We start from the raw sequence: 23,292 nt of genomic DNA on the forward strand, positions 1-23,292 counted from the left end.
GCTCGGTGGGTCAAGTGGTGTCCTCTTCCAGGCCATCTATGTGCATTTACTGAGGGCCTTGTGGGAAGATGCCTTCCCTCTGAGAAGTGAGAAATTTTGGAGAATTCCGCAGCTAGAACAGGCTAGAGGGGAAGGTCCTATGGGCCATTTCCTTCAGTGGTCTTCGACTCACCTGCCACTTGGAGGTAAAATAGGAACACTTTTCTTCTGGCTTGATGGTTATTTTCCAGGGTCAGTTATTCAAAGATACACAGGGTTACTATTCATCTTGTTGTGGGCGACAGAATTCTCTGTAAGAGTTTTGAGAGTTACGACATGGCCTCTTCAACTTGCCTGTTTGCACTTTCCGGGAAGAGCATAGGGGGAGCTGGCACTGGCTTCCAGGTGGGGCATAGGAGATGGGGGAGGCTGAAGAAAAGCCCAGGTGCTAGATAGAGGAGGAGAGGTGGGAGGTACCTGCTGCCCGCGGGCATCTGCACGCTCGCCCCATAGTGACTGCGTGGCTTTTTGCGTCTGTAAAGGTGGGTAGTGACTCTGCAGCAAGCCTTTTCTGCGTGCTTTGGCTCAAACCTGTACCCAAGTTTGCAGAATTCCCTGTGACATGGGGCTTGGTGGAGAGCTGAGCCAGCCTCCCGGTGCAGAATATGGAAATGCAAACACTCGCTGTGGTGGGTTGAATTGTGTCCTCCAGAAAGATCTGTTCACAACCTACTCCCTGGAACTTGTGAATGGGACCTTATATAGAAAAAGGTCCTTGGCAGATATAATCCATTAGGGATCTGGAGATGGGCCCATCCTGGATTTAGGTTGGGCCCTAAATTCAAAGAGAGGCATCTTTATAAGACCTAGCCGAGAGAGACTGGTGACATGGAGATATCCTGGGAGAATGTCATCACGTGAAGACACAGGCAGAGATTAGAGCGATGCAGCCTTCCAAGCTCAGGAATGGTAAGGATTGCTGGGAACCACAAGGGTCTAAGAGAAAGGCATGGAACCAGGGCCCCTCAGAGCTTCCAGAAATAGCCAGTCTTGCTCATGCCTTGATTTCTGACTTCTGGCCTGCAGAGCTGCGAGAGAGTCAGTTTTTGTTGCTTAAGCCTCCCAGTCTGTGGTGCTTTGTGCGGCAGGCTCAGGACACTCACAGCCTCCCTTTGTGGGGCCTGCCTTGCAGCTAGACCTTGGGTGCATGGTCTGGCTCTGTCTAGATTTTGAACCTGTAGCCAGTGACATGGAGAAGCAGCCTGATATCTGCATAAGTGGTTGTGGAACCTCCGGGGGGCCTGGGTCCAGAGTGAGGAATACAGGGGAGCTGGTGCCACATCTGGGGCTCAGAGATGGCAGCATAGGCATCCGCACAGCATCAGCTCTGCACGGGATTTGGGGAATTGTTGCTGCTGCACAACCTCTGAGCCCTGTTCCCTTGGGGAAGCTTCCCAAAATCCTTTAGGGAAAAACTCCTTTTCTGTTGAAAGCAGCCACGATCAGTTTCTGTTGCTTGCAGCTTTAGCTTTCCAACCTGCGTTATCAAGGAATCCTCATGGAGTGCCTGGTCCTCTTCAGCCAGGTGTGCAAGGAGGTGACTCGTCCCAGAAGGGCAGGTAGCAGGCAGTGACAGCAGCCCAGCCAGGACCCTTGGTGCCAGTCCCAGCTTTATTTATTTTTCTAATTTTCTGAGTGAACTTGAGGTTACCTAACCTCTCTGTGGCTTCCTCGTTGACAACGGGGAAAATGAAACTGTCTTGAAGATCCAGTGACCACATACGTTTTTAGAAATGTCAACACACTTTGGAAAGTATAAATCTGACTATGTAAATCATGTTTCAGGAGAATCACTTGAACCCAGGAGGCAGAGGTTGCATCGAGCCAAGATTGTGCTACTGCACTCCAGCCTGGATGACAGAGCAAGACTCGGTCTCTCAAAAAAAAAAAAAAAGAAAAGTGATGACATTCAGTCAATCAGCCAGATATTTTTGGTGATGCTGCAACTCTTAATGGTCTCCTATCTGGATTCTGTTTATTTAGTTCCTAAGCTGGTAAATACGGTGCCTGTTAATCATTAACCTTTGTCTTTTCATTGACAAAGAGTTCACTTGTCAAGCTGTGAGTTGAACACAGAATTGTGAGGCCTGTGGAATTCAAGCATTGATCTTGATATTATGGATGAGGACAAAAAGGGTGGGTGACTTGAAGTTGTTTTCTTCCCAGAATTTGACCTTTTTGATCATTAAATCAGGACTTGAATCAACACTCCTTGGCTCACTAGTTCTTTTTCTGCTTTTCCTTTGGTGGTGATTGGAGGCTGTAGTAGGCTGTTCTTCTGTTGCTATAAAGAGATACCTGAGGCTGGGCAATTTATAAGGAAAAGAGGTTTGATTGGCTCCCAGTTCTGTGGGCTTTACAGGAAGCCTGGTGCCAGCATCTGCTTGGCTCTTGGGGAGGCCTCGAGAAGGCTCCAGTCATGGTGGAAGGCGACGGAGAAGCAGGAGGGTAGAGAGGTGCCACGTGCTTTTAAACAACCAGATCTTGCAAGAACTCACTATCTCAAGGAGAGCACCAAGCCATTTAGGAGGCATCTGCCCTGGTGACCCAAACACCTCCCACCAGCCCCACCTCCAACATTGCGAATGACATTTCAGTGTGAGATGTGGAGGGGACGCACATCCAGACTGTATCAGAAAGCAAGAGATAACAACTTAGTAGACATATTCCAAAAAATTATGACCCACAGGGTGCCGATCAGTGTGCAGAGAATGTCTTCATTTACACAAAAAAAGACACAGACAAGACACTCAGCAGAGGTTCTCAGAAGGGCTAAGTGTGGAGGGCTTCATGTGTGCATTTTTACTGTTTGGGGCTGAAAGAATGCTTTATACCATGAGCTGTGCTTCTTTTAACATAGAAATAAAATGCCTAGTTAGTTACTGTGCTAGCCTTTGTTCACATCAAAGGTAATTTTCAAGTATTTCACAAAGGAAAGACATTCGTGTTTACCTTTGGCACTGAACTCCTCCCTGTTCCAAGTGGTTAATTTGAATAGAGATTAAAGGACAGAGAAGCAAAAAGGAAACAGAAACGTCACTCACATTCCACGCGTTTCTCTAGCACGGCCAAGTGATTTGCAACTTCAGCTTTCAGTTCATTGATTTTGAATGCTCTAGGAATGAAAAAGAAAAGAGAGAGTAAATATGACCCTTAACATTCTCAGAGCCAAAACTGGTTAAGCAAACACCTACTGAGTCCCTGCTGTGGGCACGGGCAAGGCCTCTAGGTGGGCTGGTGAGGGGCTGGGTGCCAACATGCTAGGACTTGCTCTTCAGAAATCATCATGTCCCATGGGCAGGAAAGAATCACCAAATTATCATGAGGTGTAGTTTCCGAGCGGGTGGGCATATTTACTTCCTCAGGCCTGAGCAGTGGACCCAAGATCTCTGGGGCGGACACATGGCCCTCTCTCTGCCCATGTGGTTGAGACGGTCCAGTCCCCGTGCCCTCCCCCGATGGGCACAGACACCTTCGGAGGACCTGTTGTGCTCTCTGGAGACTCTAACCCAGTCAGTTAAACAATTCGAAGGTTTTTTTGTGTTTTTTTTTTTGAAACAGATTGTCACTCTTGCCCAGGCTGGAGTGCAGTGGCATGATCTCGGCTCACGGCAACCTCCACCTCCTGGGTTCAAGTGATTCTCCTGCCTCAGCCTCCCGGGTAGCTGGGATTACAGGCATGTGCCACCACGCCCAGCTAATTTTGTATTTTTCGTAGAGATGGGGGTTTCTCCATGTTGGTCAGGCTGGTCTTGAACTCCCGACCTCAGGTGATCTGCCCGCCTCTGCCTCCCAAAGTGCTGGGATTACAGGTGTGAGCCACCACACCCGGCCAATTCGAAGGTTTTTAAGAAATCCCACCCGTCTGTGCTTTTCACCATTTTAATTAACCTGGGCAGTAAGATGCCACAGAGAAGTCAGTTTGAGAAACGGAAAATACAGTATCCAGGTCAGGATTGCTGGGATGACTCCAATGAAAAGGAAGTCTCCTAACTACACAGAAGCTCAGCGAGGAAGCTTATTTTCCAATGGAGCCAATTCATACAGCTTGTTCTCCCATCCCAGAAGGGCCGGCGGAGAACATCTCGACCTCACGAGCTCACGTTCTAATGCGCCCACTCAACACGGTCTTTGGTCTAAGGTGAGTGTTTCCCGGGCTCCATCCAAACTGGCTTAGTTACAGGAGCCACAGAAGGCTTCCACCATGCGGGCAGCTCCTCCAGGCAGGTGAGACAGCCGCGCTTGCCGGCCAAGGCCAGCCTCAGAGCCTGGGGCCTGCCCTCGCTCTTAGAGAAAGATGTGCCCATCTCTGGCTGGTTGTAAGTTTAGAAGACCGTACCTTGAGAACTGCTCTGCAACCTGCGCCAGCACGCTCTGGATTAATTCTTCTCTCTCTAGAAACCAAAGAAGAAAGACAGATGGAACATGGACAAGAGGAAAAGACGCGTAGGCCATTGCAGCCCGAATCCCACGTGTTGGGGGGCGGAGGCTGTGGCCGAGGAGCTGCCCGTTACCTGGAGGGATGCGCTGGCCTTCCTGGCAGCAGCCCTGGGGCTCTCTGGGCCTGGGCTCTACCTGTCCACTTTGAAATGCTCCTTCCCTCCGGGGCTGCTCCAGGCCCACAACCCGTGTGTCCCTCAGTGGTCTCTCAGCAGACTGGCCACGGCTTGTGGTTCTCTTGTCCTCGACACCAGCTATAAAAAGCAGGCAGGACTGGGTTTCCAAATATGGGAAGTTTCCTCTTAGTGTCCAGGTCTATTTTATGGGGGCAATTACTGGGACAAAGTGAGTTCAAGGCACGTCTCAACTCAGAACACGGTGTTCTCACGGCGGGTCTGCAGAGGGGAGGCAGGCCTCAGTCCAACGAGTTGCTCCCTTTGTTGCCTGGCCTGTAAAACTGGGCTGGGTGGCTGGCTTTACAAGGTCCAGGTCCCAGGCTAAATGGAACCTGCCTGTCTTCCTGTTTCCTGACCAGGCCCAATGCCAGATACCTCACAGGAAGGTGTGGATGCTCACAGTGCTGTCCTTGTCAGCAAGGTGACATTCTAAGGAAGGGAGCGGTGTCTACCTGGCTCCAGCCATCCTCCAGCTCATGCCCCAGAATACCGAGAGCCCACGCCAGGCTTAGTCATAAGTTCACATCATCTTCTATGTTGATTTGATGTCTAACCCTCTACTATAAACAAAACAAATAAAACCAAAGCTGCGCTGGGTGCAGTGGCTCACGCCTGTAATCCCAGCACTTTGGGAGGCCGAGGCAGGCGGGTCACCTGAGGTCGGGAGTTTGAGACCAGCCTGACCAACATGGGGAAACCCCATCTCTACTAAAAAATACAAAATTAGCCAGGCATGGTGGCGCATGCCTGTAATCCCAGGTACTCTGGAGGCTGAGGCAGGAGAATCACTTGAACCTGGGAGGCAGAGGTTGCGGTGAGCTGAGATCGCACCATTGCACTCCAGCCTGGGGAACAAGAGCGAAACTCCGTCTCAAAAGAAAACAAAAAAATAAAACCAAAGCTGCCCAAACAAACAAAAAATTTCAAGAATCCAACTTGGCAATGGGGCTCAGAAGCTAAAAATGTTCACAAGCGCTGACCCGGAGTCCCATTTCTAGGAAATCATCATGCATGTACACAAAAGATATTCATCGCAGTGTTATTTAACACAGAGAAAACTGTAACAACCTGCACGCCCACCCAATGGAGATTCATTAAATAAATGATGAGAAAACTGTATCATCAGACATATATCTGGAAGGATATTTTGCTATTAGAAATAATATTTTGAAAAATGTTCATGTCTGTTGTTAAAGTACAAAAAAAAAAGGATTTTAAAGCAGTAATATAGAGTGATCCCGCTTTTGAAGACATATTGGGAGGGTATACTCCAAAATAATAATAGTAGTCATCTTTGGTTATAAGTTTTATATAAATTTTATTTAAAAATGTTTGCTTCCCTCTATCTTATGCATTTTCCCTTTTTTCTTATTCATTTTCTATAATTAACATATATTAATTTCATTTAAAAAATTTTTAAAAACTAATCAGTTTAACTTCGCAACATCTCATTGCTTCACCTGTCGAATGAGAGGGTAGACCAGATCACCCTAGATTCCCGCTGCCTTTAGCATTCTATGACTTGATAAGAAGAAGAAAAATGATGTTTTATTATATCTCTTGAAGCTACAAGTGTAAAAATGTCAGCCAGAAAATTTTCATACAGCCATAGGTTGAACTGGTGCGAGCTCAAGGCCCTCACCTTAAGAAAGGCCCACACCTACTAGTGGGGGAAGATGGCTCCCATCAACAAGAATCATCATAGGGTTTTACAGGCCACTTGGTGAACTCAGCAGGGGTTTAGATCACTTAGGAATTCTTTGGAAAAGGTAGTGTATCACATAACCTTTGAGAGTAAATGATCTCAGAGTCTTGAGATACATTTAGAAGTCCATCAAATGATGAGTATTTATAGACCACTTCACCCAACAGCAGCAGAGCACTACATTCATTTCAGGCACCTACAGAGCATGTACCAAGACTGACCATATCCTGGGCTGTAAAGGAAATCTCACCCAATCTAAAGGAACTGAAGCTATACAGAGTATGTCCTCTGACCACACGAGGATCAAAGTAGAAATCAATAACAGAAAGATAGCAGAAAAATCTCCAAACACGTGGAAACTTAACAACATACTTCTAAATAACTTAAGGGTCAAAGAGGAAGTCTCAAGGAAAAATTAAAAAGACATTGAACTCAATAAAAATGAAAATACAACACAAAATTTAGCTGTGGGACATGACTAAAGCAATGCTGAGAGGGAAATTTATAGCACTATGGGCTTCCATTAGACAGAGGAAAAATCTCAACTCAATAAGCCAAGATCCCACGATGAGAACCCAGGAAAAGAAGAGCAAAGTAAACCCACAGTGATAGCAAAGGAAGGAAGGAGGGAAATCACAAAGACAGGAGAATAGAAATCCTGGTAACAGAAAACAGAAAAACCATGCAGAAAATCAACAAAACAGAGCTAGGTATTTGAAAATAATAAATTGTCAAACTTCTAGCAAGACTGACAAAGAATGAGAGGGAAGACACAGATTGTCAATATCAGGAATGAAAGAGGGAACATCACTACAGACCCTGCAGACATCAAAAGGATAATAAGGGAACACTACAAATGCCTCTACACACATAACTCTGACGTCTTCAATAAAATGGACCAACTTCTAGAGAAGCGTGAGGTACTACAACTCATTCAATATCAAACAGGTAATTTAAACAACCTATAGCAAAAGTCAATTCGTAATTTAAAAACTCCCCAAAATGAAATGTCCAGGCCAAGATGGTTCTAAACATTTATAGAGAATTCTACCAAATGTTTAAAAAGTCAACATGATTCTAACAATATCTTCAAGAAAACAGAGGAGGAGGAAACACTACCATTCTTTTTTTTTTTTTTTTTTTTGAGACTGAGTCTCACTCTGTCCCCCAAGCTGGAGTGCAGTGGTATGATCCCAGCTCACTGCAGCCTCCGCTTCCTGGGCTCAAGTGATTCTCCTGCCTCAGCCTCCTGAGTAGCTGGGATTATAGATGCCCACCACTAAGCCTGGCTAAATTTTTGTATTTTTTGTAGAGCCGGCGTTTTATCATGTTAGCCAGGCTGGTCTTGAACTCCTGGCCTCAAGTGATCTGCCTGCCTTGGCCTCCCAAAGTGCTGAGATTACAGGCATGAGCCACTGCACCTGGGCCCCATTCATTTTATGAAGTTGGTATTACCCTGATACCAAATGCAGACAAGGAACAACAACAAAAAGAAAACTACATGCCAACATCCCTCATGAATATAGATACAAAAATCACTAATGGAATAGCAAGTAGAATTCAGTAATATATAAAAATAATTGCATATCAAGATTTAGTGGGGTTTATTCCAGGGATATAAGGTTGGCTCAATATTTGGAAATCAATCAATGTAATCTCCAATCAACAGGCTAAAGAAGAAAAATTATATGATCATATTAACTAATTCATAAAAAACATCTGACAAAATTCAATACATGTTCATGAGAAAACTCTCATAAAATTAGGAATGGAGGAGAACTTCTTCAAGTTGATTAAAAGCATCAACCATAACCTTACAGCCAACATTATATAGTTGTTCCTTGATGTCTCTGAGGGATTGGTTCCAGGACCCCCCATAAGGATGCCAAAATCCAAGGATGCTCAAATTCCTTATATAAAATGGTGTAGCATTCGCATATAACCTATGCACATCCTCCCGTACACGCTACATCATCTCTAGATTACTTAGAATACCTAATACGATGTCAATGTTATGTAAAGAGTTGCTATACTGTATTGTTTACTAATTGGTATTGTTTTCCTTGTTTTTAAAATATTTCTGATCAGTGGTTGGTTGGATATATGGATATGGAACACACAGATACAGAAGAGCCAACTGTACTTAATGGTGAAAGACTCAGTGCTTGGTGTCTAAGACTGTCACAAGGCAAAGCTGTCTGCTCTCGCTACTGCTAATTAACATAGTGCTGGGAGTCCTAGCCGGTGCAATAGGCAAGAGAAGGAAATAAAAGGCAAACAGATTAGAAAGGAAGAAAGAAAACTGTCCTTGTTTGCCAGTGACATGTTGTCTACATAGAAAATCCCAAGGAATCTACAAACAACAACAACAAAAAGAAAACACAACCCTCCTAGAACTAAGAAGAGAGTTTAGCAAGTTTGCAGGGTGGAAAACACACAAAATTCAATTGTATTTACTACAATTGTATATACTAGCAATGACCATGTAGACACTGAAATTATAAATAAAATACCAGCCACACATAGTGGCGCATGCCTGTAATCCCAGCACTTTAGGATGTTGAGGTTGGAGGATTGCTTGAGCCCAGGAGTTTGAGACCAGCCTGGGGAACAGAGATCTCCATCTCTACAAAAAAAAAAAAAAAAAAAAAAAAAAAAATTGCCAGCCATGGTGGGATGTGCCTGTGGTTCCAGCTACTCAGGAGGCTGAGGTGGGAGGATTGCTTGAGCTTGGGAGGCTGAGGCTGCAGTGAGCCATGATCAGGCCACTGCACTCCAGCCTCAGGGACAAAGACCCTGTCTCAAAAACAAACACCAGTACCATTTACAGTCACTCAAAAATGCCCCTAGGTGTAAAACTGACAAAACATATGCAGAAGTTGTATGTTGAAAACTACAAAACATTCATGAAAGAAATCAAAGAAGATATAAACAAATGGCAAGACTGACCATGTTAATGGGTTGGAAGACTCAATATAGTAAATTCTCCCCACATAGGTAAACAGGTTTTACAAAATTCCCATTGAAAGGCTAGCAAGACTTTTTTTTTTTTTTTGTAGAAATAGAGATTATTCTAACATTTAGATAGAAAGGGAAAGGACTCACAAGAATAAAAACAATTTTGAAAAACAACAGATAAAATGAGAGGAATCAGCCTATCTTATTTTGAGACTTATGACATAATTTCAGTAATCAAGACTGTGAGGTACTGGCAGAAAGACAGACAGGTAGCGCAATGAAAGAAACAGAGGGCCTATGACCATGTCTATACAGATACGCCCAACTGATTTTTGACCCAGATGTAAAAGCAATTCAACAGAGAAAAGAAAGCCTAGCAATGACCATGTAGACACTGAAATTATAAATAAAATACCAGCCACACATAGTGGCACATGCCCGTAATCCCAGCACTTTGGGAGGGTCGAGGTTGGAGGATTGCTTGAGCCCAGGAGTTTGAGACCAGCCTGGGGAACAAAGAGAGATCTCCATCTCTACAAAAACAAACAAACAAACAAAAACCAAATAGCCAGGCGTGGTGGCATTCAGTAATAGTGTTGGAAATAGTGTTGGAAAAATTAGATATCCGCAGGCCAACAAAAAAGAAAAAGAGACTTGACCTAGAATTCAGTTTATATAAAAATCAATGCAAAGCGGACCACAGATGTAAAACATAAAACTATCAAACATAGAGAGAAAATAGGAGAAACCTTCAGGGTCTTCGGTAAGGTGGGGAGTTCTTCGACTTGACAGCAAAAACACAAACCAGAAAAAGAAAAATTGATAGATTGGACTTCATCAAAATTAAAATTTTTGCTCAGTGAAAGACCCTGGTAAGAGGATGACAAGACAAGCTACAGTCTGGGAGAAAATATTCGCAAGACACGTATCTGACAAAGACTTGCATATAGCATATATGAAGAATGGTCAAAACTCAATGGTAGAAAACAAAACCAGCCAACTTGAAAGCGGGCAAGAGATGAGCAGATGGGTACTGGAGAAAGTCACAGATGGAAAGAAGCCCGTGAAAAGATGCTGAGCACCACCCGGCCATTAGGAAATGCCAGTTACAACCACAGTGAGACACCACTGCACACCTATCAAAACGGCTAGGATACAAAATAGTGCCAACCCCCAGTGCTGGAAAGGATGTGGAAACACGGTTCACTCACTCGTGGCAGATGGGAATGAAAAATGGTACAGTCATTCTGAAAACAGTCTGGTAGGTTCTTCAAAAAACAGAAAACACCAACTAAAGATGCAAGCAACAGGGCAGAGAGATGATGTACACGGAGAACTGACGTTCACACAAAGGCCTGTCCACGTGTTCCTGGCAGATGTATTTGTAGTAGCCGCAAATGCAAACAATGCAGATGCCTTTCAAGGGAGAATAGTTGAACAAACCGTGGTCCATCCATACCATGGAATATGACTCAGAAAGAAGGGAATGAACCACGGATACAGGCGACAACCCAGATGGATGCCAGGGGGTTGTGCTGGGTGGAAGGTGCCAATCCTAAAGTCATGTTCTACTGCATGATTACATGTGTAGAACATTACAGAAATGACAACATCATACAAATAGAGACCAGAGGCTGGGCGCGGTGGCTCATGCCTGTAATCCCAGCACTATGAGAGGCTGAAGCGGGGGAATCACCTGAGGTCAGGAGTTCGAGACCAGCCTGACCAACATGGAGAAACCCCGTCTCTACTAAAAATACAAAATTAGTGAGGCATGATGGTGCATGCCTGTAATCACACCTACTTGGGAGACTGAGGCAGGAGAATCGCTTGAACCCTGGAGGCGGAGGTCGCGGGGTGAGCCGAGATCGCGCCATTGCACTCCAGCCTGGGCAACAAGAGCGAAACTCTGTCTCAAAAAAATAAAAAAAGAGAGACCTCATGATTGCCAGGGGACAGGGATCCAGTGAGGAATGGAAGGGGAGCGGCATGGCTATTAAAGAGCAGCAGGCAGGATCCTTGTGGGGATGCCATGTTCTGGATCTGGACTGTGTCACGGTCAATGCCAGGCTGTGACATTGTGCTAGAGTTTTGCAAGATGTCACCACTGGGAGAAACCAGGCCATGAATGGGCTTTCTCTGTATGCATCCTTACGACAGTGTGTGAATCTATCCTTGCTTCAAAATAAGAAATGTATAGACGGAATGGAATAAAAGTTAAGGAAGAGTTTTCCTTTGGACTTTGGAGATGGAACCCTTTGAGCACGACAGGATTTGTGTGGCTACATCTAATTTCCAGCACAAACAGCTGTCATGTTTCATGCCACTCTGTCCACATCTTCTCTCTGCCCAGTTCAGTGCTGGGGCAGATGCTGGTATCCTGGTCTGTCATAGCCACACCTCGGCCAGTGCGCCACCCAGGCCAGCACGTCAGCTATTCTCAGGAAGGGTACAGACACAAAGCTGCGCTCCCAGTGAGAACACCCTGGGGGCACTGCCCAGGTGGTGGTACTTACACCGATGGAATACATGTGACTCAGCACAGTGGGCTCACGGAACTACCTCTTTAGATAATGCAAAATATGCATTCTTTTGCTGGGGGAAAGAAGCAAAACCGCCAGTGTGTACAAAGGCCAACCACACCCACGCATCCACAAACAGAGCCCTGATCAGGAAGCGGGTGCCTCCTCTCCTGACCCTAGAATCATTGGAATTCCTGCTGTGGCCACAGTTTCCTCCCAGGGGAGTTCAGAACTTAAAACAACTGTGATTTCACACATGTCAAGTGCTCAGGACCGCACCAGCCCAGCCCCGGCCACGTAAGCCCGGCCTGCCTCTGCTATTGCTGTTGGCATTATTAGTGTTTCCGCATCACGGAGGCCCACTGAGGGCCCCAGGTTTCCTCTGACCTCCCTTTCCTGCTTCCACCACCTTCCCTTGGGTGTCATCATCCTTGGGGTGACAGGGTGTGCTCCGGGCACCACCTCCAGGCTGTGAAGGGGTGAATCCCGCCTGCACCACCTGAATGTGGCCCTCACCCCCTCTAGCACCTCCGGAATCCTCAGAGTCTGAAACCGCTGGATTCTGGGGGCAACAAACAGTTTTCAATTGCAAATGTTCATCCTTCCCAACCTTTGTGGCAAAATCACCTCGTGTCAGCCAAATTTGATATTATGTATGACACCTCCCTCTCTTTCCTAAATGCTGAAGGATGTAAAATGAATTTTAAAAATTAGAGCATATTCAAGTCATTTCACGTTGATAGTGTCTTAATAGTTTTAAGAAAACCCAGCAATGGCCTGGGATGCTGGTAATTCACAGGGGGACACGACAGGGTCTTTAGGGTCCCTCTGGACCTGGAAGTTTTTGAGCAAATGGGGAGATTGCAAATAAGCCCCCGAGGGAGGGGAAGTCAGCATTAACTCTCGCTGATCCACGTGATGGAAACTGAGGGAGAGCAAGCTGATATTCACAGACAACTCATATGTTCTCCAAAGGAAGCTGTCCCCCGAGAACAACCAATAGAATAGCTAAAAGTGCCCCCGAGTCTGCATGCTCGAGTGGATTTCGTGGTGCTGCTCCATGCTGATGGGGATTTACCTCTAGATACTAATGACTTTAATAAAGGCAGAAGATTTGACTACACCAAGGATCAATCAGTCGTAATGACAGGTTTAGGTAGGCTCCTCTTCAGCCTCAACTCCCGGCTGCTTCTGGCCTGCACACGCCTGGACTCAATGAAGTGTGCTCACCTGGGTGCTGCGTCCTGCTGGCCTCCTCACTTGATAAGCACATGCAGGGAATGCTGGGTGGGGCTGGCAGAATTGTTTGCATGTCATAGGAGACTTTAGGTTTGTTCCAGGGCAATCCTGGAGTCCGGCAGAGTCTCCAGGTCCTGTTTTTAGATGCTGCCGGATCAGGTCAGCGTTGGGCCATGGGTTTGCAACAGAGGGGCCCAGGCCCTGCCCATTTGACAGAACCAAGGGTACTGGAATGAAGCAAACCTCTAGAGGGACCGAGGAGGGGCCTATGGGCTGCCAGCCTCATTCCTGGGCAGGACGCAGCTGTGTGGGTGGCAGGATGGACACCCTGCCTCATGGTGTTCACACGGCTGCCTCCATGTTCACGGGTGTCCAGGGCAGGGGCTGCCCCCACCCCAAGCGATGCCCAGAAGCCATTGCCTGACTTCTCCTTGGTCTGAGTGGACAGTTCAAGCCTCTCCCTCGCCCACTTCTTCCAGGAATTGTTTACTTGTTTCAGGCAAATCCTGAGTCTACCCAGCGCAGAATGACATGAAATTTGATTTCACCGATTGCTAGCACAGCCTGACCTATAATTCTGATTCTAAAAATTAGTGTAACCCAATAAGCTAATTTGATTGGCCAGCCAGCTGATTTGCCTATCTCCTTTTTATCTTGTGCTGAAGAGAATACAAGCAGCAACAGCAGTTCTTCCGTCCTCCATGCACCTGAGCTGATGGGAATGTGTACTTTTCTCCCCTAGGCAAACGAATGCACACATGGCCCTAGCAATAGAACACGCTGGCCCCCAGACCCATGCATTGAAGGAGGCGACCTAGGAACACCAGCTTGGGCACTAGCATCCCAAGCACTGACCTGCAAGAGTAGAGGGAATAATATATCACAAGGGCGTGTGCATGTGGCCTGGGAGCTCATGCACGATCCGTTCTATTGCCCTTGATTGTAGCCATTGCACGGCATCACTGGGCTTAGATTTGCATGCAATGAGCCATGTTTCACCTTGTTAGTCCCGACCTGCAGCAACAGGGCGAGGTGCTGAGCACCCTCCAGTGAATATATACTTAACAGACACTTCCCAAGCATTAGAAAAAATACCTCTACTGGACGGGCGCGGTGGCTCACGCCTGTAATCCCAGCACTTCTGGAGGCTGAGGCGGGCGGATCATGAGGTCAGGAGTTCAAGACCATCCTGGCCAACATGGTGAAACTCTGTCTCTACTAAAAATACAAAAAAATTAGCTGGGCATGGTGGTGGGTGCCTGTAATCCCAGCTACTCGGGAGGCTGAGGCCGGAGAATCGCTTGAACCAGGGAGTCGGAGGTTGAAGTGAGCTGAGATTGCGCCACTGCACTCCAGCCTGGTGACAGAGCAAGATTCCGTCTCAAAAAAAAAAAAAAAAAAAAAAAAAAAAAAAGAAAAATACCTCTGCTCTCCTTTCAGAAAAGGGTAAAACGGGTGTCTTACTTTTTATTTTTGTATTAGGGAAAATAATTCATATTACTTGCCCCCAAAGTGATAAGCACTCTAGACATCCTGAAGATTGTGGGGGGTGGGGGCAGGGTGCCTTTATTTCTGCTCTTGTCCAACCTCCGATCCCTGAGAGCCAAGGCTCTTTGGAGGAAGGGCTGGCAGGCTTCCCTGTCAGTGAGGGGTGGGGTGGCACTGTCCCTCTTCCTGGGAAGAAAACTCCTCTTCTGTCCCACTTTTGCTCTCTCCTGACCCCTGCAACTGCCCTTGAACTACTCAACTGGCTGAGGATGTTCTCACTCAGGGTACAGTCACTGGCAATTCACCGTTTATGGACATCATAAAACAGACGTTCAGATCAAGGACGACATTTCCTTTATAGCCCAGGAACACAATAAAGTTATATGGTTAACAGTGACCTTAAAGGCACAGGAGCCCTTCCTCTGGCCTGTCCTGCCTGCCAAGGGATTGCATAAGTCTATCAGCAGCCAAAGGACTATCCCAGATCACAGGCGTTTCAGCCACTCAGATAGGACGAAGAAAACAAAATCGACTGAAGATCCTGGTGGCCAAACGTGAAGTTTTGGAGAGTGTCTGCCTTGTCATTTCAGGTTCACCTCAGGGGCAGGCATTGAATCGAGTTCTTTCCCTTTCGTTTTCAGAGAGGGGAATTTCATGTTTTGCATCGTTTACATTTGACTGGGTGCAATTTCTCCCCATGTCCTCTTCTCCTCCTAGGATTAGTTTGCAGGCAGAAAAATGCCTGTGAAGCTGACAGCATCTGGGGCAGCTAGCATGCATTTCCCTTTACTGTTTTATAGATCAAGGTACCGTAACATCTGTAAGGAGCTGTTACTGTGCTCTGGGTGCTGTACTAGGTGGTTCACACACGTTAGCTCAATCCTTCTCCTTCTTTTTTTTTTTTTTTTTGAGATGGAGTTTCGCTTTTGTTGCCCAGGCTGGAATGCAATGGCGAAATCTCAGCTCACTGCAACCTCCGCCTCCCGGGTTCAAGCAATTCTCCCGCCTCAGCCTCCTGAACAGCTAGGATAACAGGCATGCACCACCACGCCGGGCTAATTTTGTATTTTTAGTAGACATGGGGTTTCTCCATGTTGGCCAGGCTGGTCTCGAACTCCCGACCTCAGGTGATCTGCCTGCCTCGGCCTCCCAAAGTGCTGGGATTACAAGCATGAGCCACTGTGCCCGGCCAGCTCAATCCTTATAACCTGCAGGGACTGCGTGACACTGAGAGAGGCCAAGTCATGACATCGTCAAGCCTGACCTGCCCTATTCCACCACGTTCCTATTCAGAGCTGCAAAGACGGGACAGAGCTGCACTTACTTTCCCTACAGAAAACCCCAGAGATACCTTTTTTTTTCTTTCTGTGTGGCTTCTTGCCCATAGTGGGGTGAACTTATTTATTTATTTATTTATTTTTTGAGATGGAGTTTTGCTCTTGTCGCCCAGGCTGGAGTGCAATGGCGTGATCTCGGCTCACCTCAACCTCCGCCTCCTGGGTTCAAGCGATTCTCCTGCCTCAGCCTCCCGAGCAGCTGGGATTACAGGCATGCGTGACCATGCCCGGCTAATTTTTTTATTTTTAGTAGAGACAGCGTTTCTCCATGTTGGTCAGGCTGGTCTCGAACTCCCAACCTCAGGTGATCCGCCCGCCTTGGCCTCCCAAAGTGCTGGGATTACAGGCGTGAGCCACTGCGCCTGGCGGAGGGGTGAACTTCTAAGGGGGTGTGGGTATGAATAACCAAATGGATGCCGCTGGGGGAATTTGAATTTGGGAGCCACCAGCTGGTTGTACACGTTGCTGGGACTGTCCATTATCTGACAGCCTGTGTGTGTGTCACTGTAACCTGATAATCCTCTGGGAAAGTTTAATTATGTGAAGCCAAAGGAAATCAACTCTAGCTCATCGTGTCTGGGGCTTTGACTCTGTGCCAAATGACCCCATAGACTAGTTCCAGGAAGGATTCTGTCAGGAAATTCTGTGATCCAATAAATTGATTATGGTACAAATGAGAGAATGTTTGTAAAGATCGAGTCATTTTTGCAAACCGAAGGTTTTACTACAGCTGTGGACTTTAACAGGTTGTACATAGCAGCAACATTTGTAGCAAGAGAAATTAAGAAGAACCAACTGATCACTGTAAAAACAAGACTGGAAGCAATACGAATATCTATCAGTAGGATACACAATAGTACATCTACAAAATGAAGTACTATGCTGCTATAAAAGAACGAAGGAATTTTTTTTATTTTTATTTTTGAGACGGACTCTCACTCTGTCACCCAGGCTGGAGGGCAGTGGTGCCATCTCGGCTCACTGCAACCTCTGGCTCCCAGGTTCAAGGGATTCTCCTGCCTCAGCCTCCTGAGTAGTTGGGATTACAGGTATGCGCCACTACACCCGGCTAATTTTGTAAAATTTTTTTTATAAGAGACAGGATTTCACCATATTGGCCAGGCTGGTCTCAAACTCCTGACCTCAGTTGATCCACCCACCTCGGCCTCCCAAAGTGCTGAGATTTCAGGTGTGAGCCACTGTGCTTGGCCTAGAATGGAATAATATTCTATTTCTTGCTATAAAGTGACCTTATAATGTAGATGGCTAAAACTTAAGCAGAAAGTTCCAGGTTGTAGTGTCAGATGACAGAGTTTTAGGTTGTCAGAGAGGATGGAAATGGAAAGGAGAGTTCCCAAAGGAGGAAGCCATGGTGGTGGGACCCAAATTCTGTATAAACTACCCTGTTCCTTGGTGGATCCCTGAATGACGCATGTTTGTGGGCCTAGTGTGGCAGAGGTTTCAGCTCCTGCTGTGGAGGAGACAAAGTTTGGAGTTTAAATGTAGCCCAGTTAGAGGGGCTTGATAAATACCTCAGGCTTCCTACTAAAACCACAGAAGGGTCAGTCTAGAGATCTACCCTAACAAAGCATAAAACCAGGCTGCACGAGGTTCAGATGATCAGTCAGTAACGTTAACTGACTCCTGGAGCAAAATTAACACTCTTCAGAGGATGATAAGAAAATCCAGTGTCTCTACTAGGTGTTATTTATAATCTTAGTCTACAATAAAAAATAGACATGCAAAGAAATAGGAAAATGTGACCCATGGCCAAGAGAAAATCATCCATCAGACGCCCTGGACACATGCCAGCTCAGATGCCAAAATGAGCAAACAAAGACTTTAATGCAGCAATTGCAAGTACGTCCAAATACCTAAACCAAAAAGGTGTTAGTAAGTAGTAAACAGATAGGAGTCTCAAGAGAGAAATCTATGAATAAAAGTCAAGTGGAAATTTTAGAATTTTAAAATATAATATCCTAAATAAAAAAAACTTCATGGATCAACTTACAGAAGTTTGGAGTCAGTGGAAGAGTCAGGGAAATCAAGGACAGATCAACAGAAATTACCCAATTTGAAGGGCAAAGAAAAAAAAGATTATAAAAAACCACAAAGCCGCAGTCACTTGAAAGAGAACAGCAAACTTTCTAACATACAGGTCATTAGTGAGAAAGAATGGCACATATAACACATAATGGCTGACAATTTTGCAAATTTGCTGAAAATGTAAATTCATAGTCCATGGAAGCTCAATGAACATGAAGAAGAATAAATAAGAAGAAAATGAGACTGAAGCACATCATAGTCCAACTGCTGAAACCTAAAGATAAAGGAAAGAAATCAACAGCTTGAAAACAGCCAGAGGCCTGGGCACGGTGGCTTACGCCCGTAATCCTAGCACTTTGGGAGCCCGGGTGGGTGGATCACCTGAGGTCAAGAGTTCGAGACCAGCCTGGCCAACATGGTGAAATCTTGTCTCTACTAAAAATTAGTTGGGCGTGGTGGCGGGCACCTGCAATCCCAGCTACTTGGAGGCTGAGGCAGGAGAATCAGGAGGCGGAGGTTGCAGTGAGCCGACATCGCACCACTGCACTCTAGCCTGGGCAACAGAGCAAAAACTCCATCTCAAAAACAAAACGAAACAAACAAACCCCAAAGAAAACAGCCAGAGAAAAAAGACACACTTCATACAGAGGAATAATGATCAAATTAAGCTGACTTCTCATCAGAAACAATGGAAGCCAGAAAGAAAGTGAGTCAACATCTTTAAGCTTCTTAAAGAAAACCAACTGTGAATGCAGAATTCCACACCACAAAAACTCATCCTTCACAGTGAAGGCAAAATAAAGAACGGCATGTTCCTTGCCCGGGCACAGTGGTTCATGCCTGTAATCCCAGCACTTTGGGAGGCCGAGGTGGGTGGATCACCTGAGGTCAGGAGTTCGAGACCAGCCTGGCTAAAATGGTGAAACCTCGACTCTACTAAAAATACAAATTTTTTTTTTTTTTTTGAGACGGAGTCTCACTCTCTTGCTCAGGCTGGAGCGCAGTAGTGAGATCTCAGTTCACTGCAACCTCCACCTCCTGGGTGGCGTGCCTGGGTGGACATGGTGGTGGGCGCCTGTAATCCCAGGTACTTGGGAGGCTGAGGCAGGAGAATTGCTTGAACCCGGGAGGCGGAGGTTGCAGTGAGCTGATTGTGCACTCCAGCCTGGGCGACAGAGCAAGACATCATTTCAAAAAAAAAAAAAGCATGTGCCAATGAGCAAAAGCTGAGAGAATTAGTTACTAGCAGATATGCACTGCAAGAAACATTAAAAGAAAAAAGAAATGCTTTAGAGTGAAGGGATATAATACAAGTTGGAAGTTGAGAAGAAATAAAAACATCAGAAATGGCAAATATATAGGCAACTATCAAAAAACTATCTTGAAGTTCATTTTCATAATTTCTTCAGAAAACAACTAGCCATTTAAATAAGAAATTATAGGCCAGGCACAGTGGCCTATAACCACGCCTGTAATCCCAGCACTTTGGGAGGCTGAGGCGGGTGGATCACTTGAGGTCAGGAGTTCGAGACCAGTCTGGCCAAGATGATGAAACCCTGTCTCTACTAAAAATACAAAAAATTAGCCGGGCATGGCGGCATGCATCTGTAATCCCAGCTACTCGGGAGGCTGAGGCAGGAGAATTGCTTGAACCCAGGAGGTGGAGGTTGCAGTGAACTGAGATCTCACTACTGCACTCCAGCCTGGGCAAGAGAGTGAGACTCCGTCTCAAACAAAAAAAAAAAAAAAAAAAAAGGAAATTATAATATTGTATTATGGGGCTTAAAATGTATGCAGATATAAAACATATGACACAATAGCTCAAAGGTGGTGGGAGAGGGGAGTAAGTAGACTTATATAGCTGCAATGTCCTTATTTTTTATGTGAGGCGGTATAGTCTTAATTCTAAATAGATTGTGAAAAGTTCAGGATGATTAAAAATGGCCAAAAGATCTGAACAGACACCTCAAAGAAGACATGCAGATGGCAAACAGGCATATGAGAAGATGCTTATCATGATATGTCACTAGGGAATTGCAAATTAAAACAAGAAGAAGATACTGCAATACACCTATCGGAATCGTGAAAATCCAAGACACTGAAACACAAAAGCTGGGGAGGATGTGGAGCGGCAGGAACGCTCGTTCATTGCTGCTGGGAGTGCAAAATGGCCCAGTCACTTTGGAAGACTGTTTGGCAGCTTCTTACAAAACTAAACCTGCTGTTACCAAAAGATCCAGCAATTGTGCTTCTTGGTATTTATCCAAATGTGTTAAAATCTTATGTGCACACAAAAACTTGTGCACGAATATTTATGGCAGCTTTATTCATAACTGCCCAAACCTGGAAGCAACCAAGATACTCTTCAATAGGTGAGTGGGCAAATAAACTGTGATACATACAGACCACAGAATATGCTTCAATGCTAAGATGCCGGGAAAAGGCATAAAAGAATCTTAAAGACGTATTAGTAAGTGAAAGAAAACCTGAAAAGGCTTTATTCTGTATGATTCCAACTATGTGACATTCTGGAAAAGGCCAAACTGTGGAGACAGTAAAAAGATCTGGAGCTTGGGGTGGGAGGGATGAATAGGTGGAACACAGGGGGTTTTGAAGGCAGTGAATCTATTCTGTCTGAAACGGGGATGGGAGACACAGGTCATCATAGATTTGTCCAAACCCAGGGAATGTACAGCCCTGAGAGTGAACTCTGAGGTGGAATATAGACTTTGGTTGATAGGGATATGTCAGTGTTGGTTCACTGATTGTAACCAATGTACAATCTTTTTGTTTTTTTTTTTCTGGAGACACAGTCTCTTGTCTGTCACCCAGGCTGGAGTGCAATGATGCAATCTTAGCTCACTGCAACCTCCGCCTTCCAGATTCAAGCGATTCCCCTGCCAAGTAGCTGGCATTACAGATGTGCGCCATGACGCCTAGCTCATTTTTATATTTTTAGTAGAGACAGGGTTTCACCATGTTGGCCAGACTGGTCTTGAACTCCTGACCTCCAGTGATCTGCCCGCCTTGGCCTCCCAAAGTGCTGTGATTATAGGCGTGAGCCACTGCACCCGGCCGTAACCAATATACAATCTAATGCAGGACGTTGACGGTGGCAGAGGCTGAATGTCTGTGTGTTGGGGGGAACATGTGGGAGCTCCGTACTTTTCACTCAATTTTGCCGTGAATCTAAAAAACAAAGTCTATCAACTGTAAAAAAAAAAAAAAAAAAAAGGTAAAGATGCATATTGTAACACTTATAACAGCTGAGGAAAAATAATGCAAAAGAGACAGCTAAAGAGTCAGTAGAAGGAATAAAATGGAAAACAGAAATTTATTCAATGAACACAGGAGAAGGCAGAAAAGGAGGAACAGAAAAACAAAACCCAAGATCAAGAAACAGCAAATAGCAACGTGGTAGAGCTAACCCCAACCATATCAACAAAGACTGGTAGAGCTAACCCCAACCATATCAGCAAAGACTGGTAGAGCTAACCCCAACCATATCAGCAAAGACTTGGGTGCTCTGCTCACCATCTGGGTGCAATACACCACGTAACAAACCTGCATGTGATACGTTTAGATCTGTATCTCAAATAAAAGTTGGGGCAGGGCATGGTGGCTCATGTCTGTAATCCCAGCACTTTGGGAGGCCAAGGTGGGTGGCTCATGAGGTCAGGAGATCGAGACCATCCTGGCTAACACAGTGAAACCCCGTCTCTACTAAAAATACAAAAGTTAGCTGGGCGTGGTGGTGGGCACCTGTAGTCCCAGCTACTTGGGAGGCTGAGGCAGGAGAATCACTTGAAGCCTGGAGGCAGAGGTTGCAGTGAGCCAAGATGGCGCCACTGTACTCCAGCCTGGGCGACAGAGCGACACTCCATCTCAAAACAAAAACAAAACCAAATCAATACATAAAAAGCAAACACATCAGGGAGAGGGCCTACATATACTTTGTTACATTTATTCTCAAGTATTTTCCTGGAAATATTTCCTGGAAATACAAGTGAGTTTATCCCAGGAAATTTCCTAGGAATATTTCCTGGAAATACAAGTGCATTTACCCTAGGAAAGCAAAGTGGTTTTAACGTTTGAAAATCAATCAGTATTATTCATTATCTTAACAGAATAAAGGAGAAAAACCATATATATGATCATCCCATAGATGCAGAAAGGTATTGGAACAAAATCCAATACCTCTTTATGGGACAAAACCATTAGAAAACAAGGAACAAGAGGACACTTCCTCAACCCACCTCATAGATGCAGAGAGAACATTTGATAAAAGTTAACAAAGAATTTTGTCAAAGAACGTTAGACAAAAAACTCTCAGAAAACTAACAGTAGATGGGGACTTCCAACCTGATGCAAGGCACCTACAAAAAAATCTGTGGCTAACATTGTACGTAATGGCGAGAGACTGAAGGCATCTCCCCTAAGATTGGGAACAAGGCAAGGATGTCCGCTCTCACTTTTGTTTAACTGTATTGCAGTTTCAACTAGTACAACAAGACAAGTAAAAGAAATAAAAGCCAAAAATTGGAATGCAATAATTAAAGCTGTCATTATTCTCAGATGGTATGATTGTCTCTGTGGACAATCATGGGAACCTATAAAACAACAACTACAACTAACCAACGAATTAAGCAAATTCACAGGATCCAATGCCAACATCCAAAAATCTATTGTATTTTTATAAACTAGCAGCAAACAATTAGAAAATTAATAAAATCCTATTCACAAGAAAACCAGAAAACAGCAAACACTTTGGAGTAAAGTTAACCAAAGACATGAAGGACCTTTATCCTGCAAGTCATAACCTTTTGAGAAGTTAAATGAGACCTAAGTAAGTGGAGGGATGTATCATGTTCATAGGTTGGAAGACTCAGTACGGTTAAGATACTACCCTCCCCAAATTATATATTAAATAAAACAGTAATCAAAGTCATAGATGGCTTTTTTTTTTTAATTGACAAGTTGATTCTAAAATTTGTAGGGAAAAGAAAAGAACCTATACAGTCAAAACAACTGAAGAGGAAGAACAAATGAAGAACTTTGAGTACCTGACTCCAGAGCACAGTAACGTAGCCAGTGTGGTGTTGGCGTGAGGATAGACCAATAGATCAATGAAGCAGAACAGAGTTCAGCAAGAGGCCCAAACATAGAGATACCATTAACTTTCAACAAAGGAGCCATGGATTCAGGGGGAAAAGGAAAGTCTTTTTAACAAGTGGTGCAGTAACAGCTGGGTGTCAGCGTGGGGAAGAAAACGAACAGCAGTCTCTACTTCACAACACACACAACATTAATTTGAAATGAATGACAGATTAAAACATAACATC

At 45.1% G+C, this 23,292-nt stretch overlaps 1 protein-coding gene across 1 annotated transcript in view; it reads right to left on the reverse strand.

Moving 5' to 3' along the window:
• PDE9A (phosphodiesterase 9A) overlaps positions 1–23,292 on the reverse strand; it is a 178,394-nt gene that overhangs the window by 99,476 nt on the left and 55,626 nt on the right. Inside the window, exons 5-6 of the mRNA XM_058427844.1 lie at positions 4,379–4,433; positions 3,084–3,154 (exon numbers count right to left, since the gene is read on the reverse strand). Coding sequence (XP_058283827.1) covers positions 3,084–3,154; positions 4,379–4,433 — 126 coding nt within the window. The remainder of the gene's footprint in view (positions 1–3,083; positions 3,155–4,378; positions 4,434–23,292) is intronic.

This window comes from Hylobates moloch, unplaced genomic scaffold, assembly GCF_009828535.3.
Source record: "Hylobates moloch isolate HMO894 unplaced genomic scaffold, HMol_V3 SCAFFOLD_14, whole genome shotgun sequence".
NCBI lineage: Eukaryota > Metazoa > Chordata > Mammalia > Primates > Hylobatidae > Hylobates > Hylobates moloch.